Here is an 11213-nt window from a genome sequence, read left to right on the forward strand (position 1 = left end):
ACCACAGGGGAAAGCGGGTCAAGTCCGGGGGCGGGGTGGAGAGGGAGGGGAACTACGTAAAGGGTAAAAAGCTAAGTGAGATGATTAAAGAGAGAGCCTTAATGTAGCTCTTGAAGTGATCCACCCCCAACCTTCCCCCTCCCGCGTCCCTTCCACCGCAAATCCAATTTACCAGTTGCAAATATGAAGCTGGAAAAATGTAAGGACCCAGAGTTGAAAACATTTTCACTTTAATACTGAAAAAATATGCCATTATAAAATCCTCGAATAGAATTAGTAAGTTCCACGTGCTTCCTCGGTTCTTTTTTCCTACTTTATAAGTAAGATTTACACCAGCACAGAATTGCTACCATTGGATCGCAGCCTAAGCACTAGAGTGACATTAATTGGTCATGCTTAACTGCCTCAAAATCTTTTTTTCTTAATAATTACACTGATACTATAATAGAAATCATGGGTACTTATTTTACATTCAGATGGAAGGCATTATTGGATATGTATAGAAAAATATTCCCCCTCCAAAAAAAAAAAATCACCGTCAAAATAAAAGAGCCCAAAACAACCCATAAAACTTTGCTCAACAAAATACATTTTTAACTCATAAGATGGACTGATGACTAGCCATGCAAATGTCCTAAATAAAACCTTTACATTTTTTTTTTCACAGTAAACGTACGCTCTGAACTGCCTACCGATCACAAATAATGGCGAAATGGCACTTTCTGATTATACTGTATTTTGTTTATAGAAAGTTTGATACGATGGGATTTATCGGGTAAGAGGGTGGGTGCTGTGAACGTGACGGCGTCCCCAGTCGCGGGAGGGCAGCGTCCCCGGAGCGCGTGGATTCCATGCGAGCCATGCAGCACTTTTTGTTTTCTGCCAGAAGTCAAGAGTTAACTTATTTACAATACATTCATGCCTTCGTGCAACTGCCCATCCCTGCGTAGCCGACAGGGAGCCATCGCGCCCCCCCTCCTCACGGGCTAATCCACAGGGGAAAAATAGATACCTATCTATCTATATAGATGTGGGTATATGTATATATGTGTAAGACCACGGTACCAGCCCCTCTCCCGAGGGGAAGGGCACTGTCTGGTCTCCGAGCAGGGCCCCTGCCGGGGCTTTGTCAAAAGGGGCGGCAGCAAAGAGCGATTTGGCAGGCTCTCCCAGCTCGCCACAGTCTGCTCTTTGTTTCCAGAGGGAGCTAAGGGGTCAGACCCTCTCAGCTGAGCGAGTTCATAGTTATTTATTTATTATGTCCATCAAGCCTTGGGGCGCGCTGGACCTGGGTCTGGGCTCCCCTGACCCCCGGCGATGCCGGCGGAGTGGGGGGAGGGGGGAGGCCTCTCCACCCCCCCTCCTCTGCTTTAGCCGGGTTGGGGGTCTTAGTCTGAGAGCGAGTGGGAGCCACAGTCATACACTCTGTGGGCCCCATCTGCGTTGTAAGGCCCACTGTGCCAGTAGGAAGAGTCACAGACTGTCTGCAGGGAATTAATTTCGGACGCCGAGGAGTTGGCGTCCCTTCTCTTAGACCGCTTTCGATTCCTCAGGATAAACACGAGCATGCCCACCACAGTGAAGGCGGAGGTGACAAACACCAGCAGCAGTCCCGGGACCAACACGGAGATGGACACCCTGCTGGTGTCTAAGTAGGAGTTGGAGTGTGTCCCGGTCTCCGCCAACCCAGTGCTGTTTTTACTGTGCGAAGTTAACGTGGGCGAGATCCTCGCGTACAGCTGGGGGCAGATCTCGTCATTGGAGAGGAGCATGAAATCCTTCCTAAAGAAGTTCACTGGCGTCTCGCACTTGAGGTCGCTCATCAGCACTTCGGAACCCAGGCGTTCTGCCCACTGCTTGAAAGGCACGATGGTGCAGGAGCACTCCCAGGGGTTTCCGTGCAGGTCTATCTGGATGATGGCCGTTAACTGGTCCAGCACCCCTGCCACCGGAAGGTACATGAAGTAATTGTTGTGCAGGCTGAGTTTAGAGAGCGAGACCCCAGCAAACACGTCCACGGGTAGGGACCTCAGCAAGTTGTTGTTCAGAATGAGGATCCTCAGTTTGGGCATGGCATTGAAGGTGCCGGGAAGGATGAGCTGGATGGCGTTGTACTCCACGTTCAGGTACTCAAGGTTTTGCAGCCCGGCGAATTTCTCCCGGGACAGCGTGTCAAGGTAGTTACTATCCATATACAACCACCTGAGGTCCAGAAGATTCTTAAAAGTGTTGTTCTCTACGGTGGCTATGTTATTGTTGCCCAGGTCCAACAGAATGAGATCCTTGTAATCCACAAAGTGCGATTTTCGGATGCTGTGGATCTTGTTATCTCGCAGGAAAAGCTCCTGCACGTTGGAAAGCTTGGGCTTCAAATCAGCCAAGCTGCTCACGTTCCGGTTGTTGCAGTTCATCTTTAAACCCGACCCTGGGATGTGGTCGCAGCTGCAGCCCCCAGGGCAGGGCAAGCCGTTGGCTGGGGGTTTGTTTCTGGCGCTGCCGGTAGCTATCGCTGCCGTGGGTCTGATTTTGATCTGCCAGTTGCCTGGGATCTTTGTACCTCCGTTTGGAGCCGACCCTGGGGTGGCATGATCTTCTTGCCCATTTGTCTTGAAAGGAGTCGGCAGGGGGCCAGGAGCGAAGGTCTCTTCTTGGGCAGGAGGAGCCGGGAGACTAGAATCCACTCTGTTTTTCAAAGGACACAAGTCCTGTTCAGTGGTTTCATTGAGGTCTTTGCCCTGCAGTCTGGTGGGGGCTTCGCAGACTACTCGGCCGATCAGGGCATTTTTGGGAATGTTTTCGAGCCATTCTTTCAGGGAGAGCAGATCACAAGTGCAGTCCCATGGGTTATCCTCTAGCAGGATCTCGGCAATGCCAGGGATTTGCTCCAAGACCTCCTCGTAGGGCAGCGTTTTCAGCCTGTTTCCCCGGAGGTCGAGGTGAGTGATGGGCACATATTGGAACACATTGGCAGGTAGGGTGCTGATGAGATTGTCGTTTAAAATGAGTACCTCCAGCTTGTTCAAGTCCTGGAAGGCCCCCGGGTCTATATCCCGTAATAAATTAAAATCAGCCTGGAGGTATTCCAGATCGTCCAGCCCCAGGAAAGTCTGCTTTCGAAAAGATTTGATCTTGTTGTTATTGATGTGCAGCCTTTTCACCAGCTGCAGCCCCAGAAAAGCCCCAGGAACGATTTCATGCAAGCCATTATTTTCCATGTGCAAACTAACCGCATTATAAAAGTTAGCGAACTCATTAGGGAAAAGTCGAGTGAGGGAATTGCCATGCAGAAATAGATGGTAAAACTGGGAAGTCGGGGCGGTGAAACGCTGAAGACTTGTAAAGCCCTTTTTTTCACAGTCTACGTGTAGGTCCCCTTCTATCTCATTGCAGGAACAGATCTTCTCTTTGCAAACGTCCCCTGTAACGTTTCCAGCGGCAAAACAAAGAGACGTCTCCAGCAACAGAATCCAAAGCAGCATTTTTAAAGCGAGCAATTCATCCCCGATCTCATCACAAAGTAACAGCGACCATCCTGCTCTCCACAGACACAATTCAAGTTCATTTAGTGCTCCAATGTCCGAACCCAGGGAAGGAGAAGAAAAGGGTTTGGGGGGGTGGGGGTGGATTCCTTCCTCCCTAACCCCCCCGCACTGCAACAACCCAGGCGCCAGTCAATAATTATATCTACAAACTATCCAGGCACGTAGTGCAAGGCAAGCAAAAAAAAAAAAAAAAAAAAAAAAAGTAGAAAAAATAACCCCACTCCCCCTCAACCCTTTAAAAAATAACGAAAAAGAAGTTAAATATATACATATAAATTAAAAATACACCCTTGCAGAATCTCGTCTAGTGTTCCTCACTAACCAGAAAGGGAACAATGCTAGTAATTAGAAGCAAGTGCATGTTAGAGAAACAAGCAGAGGGTTTGCAGCGTAGTACAGGCACACTGCCTGTGCATGGCTGTGCATCGGACTGACCTTGCCTCTGATACAAAGCAGGGTTTTCGGCGGCTTCTGTTGTTGAGGCTGCTGATGGAGTTCTTGCTGTGGCTGCGGGCGGCCCAGGAGTCCCCCCGAGGAGCTGTCCAGCCCCCTCCCGGTGCTGAAATCACGCCCGACCGGAGGACTCACGCTGCCGAACCAATGGCGCTGGAAAATTTCCGCAATCGCTGCGTTTTGTGGCTGTCCATCGTTTCCCTTTCCTCCCCTTCGCTCCTCTTCAGCCTTTTTTTCTGGTCTCCGGCTCTCGGTTACTAGCTCTTCTTTTCTTGTTCTCCTTCTCTTTCTTCTCCTCTTTCGGAATTACGTGGAGGGGGCGGGGGGGGGGGCGAGCTGGCTGAGGGAGGGGGAGAGCGTGAGAATGGGGAGTGGGGGAAGAAGAGAGTTGCTAAGAAGCTCTGCTCGTTCCAGCCTGGTGCACTCTGAAAGATCTGACACCCTCTACTGATCTGCAGTAGCAAAAATCCATCTGGTGAGGGAATGCCGAAGGAAAAAAAAAATCAATCCACGTACAGGGCAAGCGTTAAAAATGTGGGCATTAAAGGCTGTCGATCCACATAGACGTTTATTTTAAAAGGATTATTTAATTCTTTTTGCGTGCTGGAAACTTTACCCTTTCCTTTCCTTAACGACCTCACAGGCCCCACTAGCTCCAGCGTTTGGAAAGAGTGCTTTTAAAACCTTTATCTCCCGATGGCTTGAATAAAATTAGTGTCAGGGTGTCAAGCGAACAGCAATTTGAGGTAATTATACGGCACGCCATTTTCATCGGTGCTTTAAATGCATTTCTTCTGTCTCTGCAGTACAATGTTTTATGTTATCTGATGTCTTTGAAACCGTTTTTTTGTTTGTTTGTTTGTTTCCTTTTTTAACATGTTTGAAAGTAGCTATTTGGAACATATCTTCATATCATATATATTTTACACAATACAATTGGGTATGAATCTTTTTGCTGCTAGGTATGTAACAGGCAAATACTTTTTAAAACTTGGTATAGAATTTTAGTCAATTTGTTCATTGAGAGTTAGGTTTCTCTGATGATGTTTCTTGAATGTTACTTAAGTCTGCAGGGTGAAAACACAGTGCCCGCTTTCGTCTTTGATTCCAGACCCGAAATCCTTCACTGGGAACCGGAAAAGGAGGGAGGGGGCAGGGAAAAATCCCAGTATGATTCGTGAGTGCTCTTAAAAACCCACTGGCAGACTCCTGTGTACACACCACACACACGCGCACACACAGGCTCACCCTCACACTCTCATACCCACGAAGTTTCTGCATCCGTTTGGACGAATTTAAAATGCATACAAGTAAATAACAGGTTGCATTTTGCTAGGGGGAGATAAAAATCTCCAGTCCCTAAGGCTCTGTGCGAACCTTATCTACAGGTAGTGGCCAGTTTCTCTTTGCCGGCTCAGTGGTGCTGCCAGGGCACAGGGCTCAGGCTTTTCCCAGAGAAGTAATTGCTGGGTTCTTCCAACTTAGATGGAGCTTATAAAAAAACCAAGTTCTACTAACATCTGGGACGGGAGAGAATGTGACAGTGCAGCTTCTCTGGAAGGCTGTTTTGCTGACTTAAGAGTCAACGCCTTTTCCATCAAGACTTCTAAAAACTGTGTGCGTGATTTTAGTGTCTGGAATTTACAGGACTTAAAAAAATGTTGTCTGGCCCTTTCTTCAGTCTAAGCAGAGATCGTATGTTCGCATCAGTTTCCCTTTTAATTAGGTCTTACACAAGTTGGACAGTTGTTACAAGCCTGATAATAAGCTGCCTAAAAGATCAAATATTCAAGGATTGTGTATTTGGCAAAGGTTAAAGAGTGAAAGATTTAGGGGGAGGAATGGCTGGGAAAATTCAGGGAAATGTAGAGGAGATTTCTTATTCCAGGTCCAGAAGCTAATTACTGGGGAGGGGCAGGTTTCTTATCTACATATAATATTTTCATATAGTCAAATGTTGTGTTGTCATCTTCTGGTGAAATTCAGTGGAGGGTCATGGATGAGGGTTCAGCTCAGAATGGGGTGTGCGCGCACGCGTGCATGTGTGTGTGTGTGTGTGTGTGAGAGACAGAGAGAGAGAGATTGGAAGGTCTTTTTCAGACAACTTATTACACTTTTAAAAACAATCCTGTTCTTCTTTAATTTAACCTATTACCGCATGCAGGAAGAGGGAAGAGAGCTTAATCCATTTGAAACCATTTCACAAAACTAATGCTGTATAGTTGAGAACTGCAGATGTGGAGGAGGAGCTAAACTGAGGGGAAGGATATTTCTGTTTCTTTGTAATAGGACTCAGATCTGAAACTTCTTGGCCCCAGAAACCACACTGAGAGAGAAGGGCAGACTCATGCAGTGTCTGTGGCAAGACTGAAGCAGAGACAGAAAAATGCTGGCTGTTTAGGAAGAAAAATATTGATGGTAATCATCTAAAATCACACCTTTAAGCTTAATTGGTTACTTATTTATTCAACTTGCTGAATAAATACTTTATGTGAAGAGAATCAAAGAATGTATTGAAGCTGACTTTAAATTAACAGAATTGGGGTAACAAGCAATTGATATTAAGATTTCATCCCCCCCCCCCACCGCACCCATTAAACGCTGTATCTTTCTCTCCTGATTGCTTCTTTCCTCTCAAAACACCAATCACATTAGGAAATTTACGGACAGGATTTTCCTATTTCAATATGTTACAACAATTTTTTCTACCATCCTCAAATAGTTTATTATCTCTGCACTGTAAGAAAAGGACGTGGTATTGCCCAGATGAACAGTCAAACCTCAGAAGAAAATATTAAGGTTGTATCACCTCTATGAAGATATCCACTACCAATTTGTAAGCAAAAAATTGTCACACACGTATAGTTCTATGGAAGATGCACCCTTGTTAATGAGTTAACGAAAGCCTTCTTAAAGTAATTATTTTCATAATAAGTACATTTCAGAGGACTAAAGCAGCTTAGAAATGTATGCCCACCCCTCCGAAGGCTAACTCTTCAAGTACAGCAGTACATTTCTTGGTGGGAAGTAAAAAAAAAAAAATATGGGAATGTGTATGTGATCTAAACATTTCTAACGCCTTAGGAGAACATTTCTTAGGCATGAACTCTTCTTAAAAGGGTTCTACTATATCTATTTGAGGTCAAGTGAACTACTTCAATTGCTTTGCCTCTTATAACAGATGATCTCAGGAGCCAGAGATAAAGGACACTCCAGATGATGATGAGAATTGATAATATTTGCTCGGGGCTGTAGTTTCATTTTTATGCTGTGGCCAGAAGTATTTCAATTGCATCGTTAAATGTTCATTTTTTCTTATTCTTCCTCAAACAGGTTCATCTCTCAAGTGACACAAGTAACATGTAAATATCACAAAGTCATTCAGATTAAGAAAGAGGTCATCAGTCAATAATCTATTTTTTTGCAAATGACATAAAATTTCCAGATATTTCCATGTGTTCCCTGCATATTTAAGATGAAAAAGTAGAATTTATAGCAAACATTAATTTTTATATCTTTTTATTCTTCAGTATTTAATACTCACAATAATTTTTAAAGTATTCAATTTTGATTTTTAATTATAAAAGTAATATATTTTTAAGAAATACAAAATTATATATAAGAAGTTCATCTTCAGTCTTTCCTCATCCACACTACTTTTTATTCCAGAGAGAAATACTGATAACTTGTTGGTGTATAGTGATACCATTATCCTATTTTATAAATATGGAAACTGAAATTGAGGAATATTGAGTATACACCAAGATTAAATAATATCTGTTGACTTTTTGAAAGATAGCAGAGCTATAACCTCATGAGCCAAACTTTTACTCTCAGTCTTAAATCGCTATTTATTCTAAATATGCAAGGCTGTTACCTTGATTAAGCTCTCCCTGGATCAGTTTCCTTACCAGTAAATTAAATCATTGGAGTTTGTGGATTTTTTGTTCTCTTCAAATTCTTTTCTTCCGAATCCAACACTTTTAAAAAATAATTTCACAAAAGCTATAGTGTCTTGACTCCTTACACTTTTCACATTTGGATTTAGGATATTTTGTTCATGTATTTGCGTATTCACTAGGGCTTGAAGCCAAGGGTAAATGTAACAGCCACTGTAGAATAGAATTCACTAGTTCTGAGTTTAATCTACTACTATGCTTTCCTATGTTTCATAAGATAAAGGAGTTGTTGGAATTCTTCCTTCTGATAACAACTGTAAACTAAGAGACAAGAACATGAATCAATTATACCTGTAAACTAATATGTTTCGAATGTACGATTTCCCCCATTTTCTTTTTGTAGATTGCAAATAACATTCTAGGAATGGAGTGCCAAGATAATTATCACATTAGATGACTTCTAAAAGGCAAAACAATAAAATTTTAAAAAAATATTTCTTATTTTTAATCTTCCAACTTCCTTTTTTAAACATTTTTATTGGAGTATAGTTGATTTACAATGTTGTGTTAGGTTCAGGTGTACAGCAAACTGCATCAGTCATACATATACATATATCCACTCTTTTTTTTTTAGATTATTTTCCTCTATAGGCCATTACAGAGTATTGAGTAGAGTTCCCTGTGCTATACAGCAGGTTCTTATTAGTTATCTAATTTACACATAGTAGTGTGTATATGTCAATCCCAATCTCCCAATTTATCCCTCCCCTGCCTTTTCCCCTGGTAACCATAAGTTTGATTTCTACATCTGTGACTCTACTTTTGTTTTGTAAATAAGTTCATTTGTACCCTCTTTTTTATATTCCACATATAAGCAATATCATATTATCTGTGTCCTTCTGTGTCTGACTTACTTCACTCAATATTACAATCTCTAGGTCCATCCATATTGCTACAAGTGGCATTATTTTGTAAAAATATTTCTTTTATAGTAAGTTGATTTTCAAAATGTACCTACTTTTATTTATCATCAAATAAACAGCAAACTCAGTAGAACATACCAAAATACCTTTCCCGTTTTTACTCTGTGTCCTGAAATATCATTTTCTCATGTTTATATCGCTTTAAATTTATACTGCTTTGTGTCTTAAGTTCAACCATCTTAGAGTGGAACCTATTTTCTCATTAAGTCCATTTGTCTAATAAAACTCATATGAGTTTTGGACCTGTTTTGGACCTATTGAGAACATTGATCAAAACTGTAAATTTATATGTAAGAAAATCTTACTTTATTCCTTTTACTATACTACACTATACTATACTGAAATAAGAACATATATTTGTACAGTTGTTTATTATATTAATTGGCGCTTAAGCATATGCTGTTAAGAACTTATTCTACTCTTTAAAAAATATCCTACAAGACCATGCAGATAATCACATACAGAAAAAGAGCTCTGTTTTTGTTTCCTACAAAGTATGTATTATAATTTTTAAGATAAAGAAATACATATTACTTGTTTACGTTTTGGAAAATATTGAGAGCAACAAGAACAAAATTAAAGTCACAGAGTTGCAGCACTCAGAAATTAATCTGTGAACATACAACCATATATTTTGTAATACACTTTTTGCACTTAACATTTATTTGTGAAAATGCTCAATGTTAATAAACACCCATTACTATATTATGTTAGGGGCTGAATTCCTTTGCATGACATAAAGTAATCATTGAGCTAATTCCACATTGTTGGAGATTTAGTTCTTTCTAAAAATTTTGCTCTCATAATGCTGCAAAGAACAAGCTTGTACATAAGTCACTGTAAACATCATTATTTATCTTCTTATTACAGATCCCTAGGAGTTGAATTCCCAGGTCAAAGTGTAGGAAAAATGGGATACAAACTGACAAATTGCCTACACAAAATTTTTGCCAATTTATACTCCATGAGCAGTAGATGAAATTTGCCATTCCCCTAAATCCCTACCAACAGTATTTATTATCATTTAAAATATTTCCCACTAGTTCAGTACTTTTAAAGTGAAGCCAATGCTGACCTTATTACTTGAGCAAATTCATTTCAATTTCTAATTATTTATTGAATTATTATTATTATCGTTTGCCTTCTTCATTCCTATTCAACTTTTAAGATATAATTTTTACTTAACAGCACTTCTGTGAGTCCTTTCCATACCAAGCCGCCTATGCATCTCAATCCCTTTCATCTTAATACCATCAACAGAATAACTACTAAATTGTGTTTTTAAAAAATTATTTTGTTTTAAAACATTATTTGTTTGAAGCATTGATTTCTCACTAGAGTATAACATTCTTGAGGGCAGAGATCAAATCCTTTTATCTTTTTATATCTGTCCCCTAGCAGAGTACTGGGCCCATTATGTGGTGTGACGTACACAGACCAACAGAGAAATAAGGTGATATGTGAGTTAGTGATAAATTGAGTGCGGGCAGATCACAGGAGTTAGGAAGCTCAGAGACAGGATTAATTCACAAACTAGGAACTTGGGAAAGAGACACAATCTATGTAGACTTTTAAGTTCCACGTTTTCTACGCATTATGTGCACTTGATATATTTTCTCCTGTGTTATAGTGCATATATTTATAAAATTATTTTTCTTCTCCAGAAAATGAGTTTCTAACCTACATTTTGTATATCCCTTAAGAGTTAGTACAGTACCATGCACCTGGATGACAACCAATAAATGTGTGATGATGCTAATGATAGGAATGAATTGTTAGTTTTGCAAGAGAAAGTAGATTGTGAAATTAACTGTTGTGAATATAAAGATCTGAAAATCAGAAAATCTAAAGACCCGGTGAGTTTACCTCTTCAGCTTATTGACTGGACTTTTAAAATGCATAAAAAGAAAAATATTATTTGTTATTGTATTTGTCTTTTGGGGGATGTGGCAAATTTTTAAAGAGGTTAAATTGTCTTCCTTATTTCTTTTATTAATAAAAATATCTCATATTAAAAAATCTCTCTTTCTGTGCACTAGCTATATTATTATCTTTGTCATGTACATTACTATGCCTTCCTTGGGTCTTATTTCAGGCCAAAATTTGACTCTCTTTTTTGAGAGTGTTCATGTGACATCAAGATAATGCAACAATTTTAAAATGTATTATACCCATACTCTGTTTCAACAGTTTTCAAAAAAGGTAGATTTTAATATCATTTATTTATTTATCTTTACGTGTGCACAGAAGCCACACACAAACGTTCATACACTGCAAGCATTGTTTAATATGTCATATAATACCTACCCTGTGTAAGATACCAGAATACAAAAATG

The 11213-nt window shown here is 40.5% G+C and overlaps 1 protein-coding gene across 1 annotated transcript; it reads right to left on the reverse strand.

Moving 5' to 3' along the window:
• Positions 1–1388: 1388 nt before the first annotated feature.
• On the reverse strand, positions 1389–3479 carry SLITRK1 (SLIT and NTRK like family member 1). Its single transcript, XM_007120270.3, has one exon. It carries the CDS (start codon positions 3477–3479, stop codon positions 1389–1391), a length of 2091 nt encoding a protein of 696 aa, XP_007120332.1.
• Between the last annotated feature and the right edge of the window lie 7734 nt (positions 3480–11213).

This window comes from Physeter macrocephalus, chromosome 13 (assembly GCF_002837175.3).
Source record: "Physeter macrocephalus isolate SW-GA chromosome 13, ASM283717v5, whole genome shotgun sequence".
NCBI classification, from domain to species: Eukaryota; Metazoa; Chordata; class Mammalia; order Artiodactyla; family Physeteridae; genus Physeter; species Physeter macrocephalus.

Bases quoted from the DNA above. Each gene is read 5' to 3' on its own strand.
- SLITRK1 (XM_007120270.3), bottom strand. From the start codon at position 3,479: ATGCTGCTTTGGATTCTGTTGCTGGAGACGTCTCTTTGTTTTGCCGCT.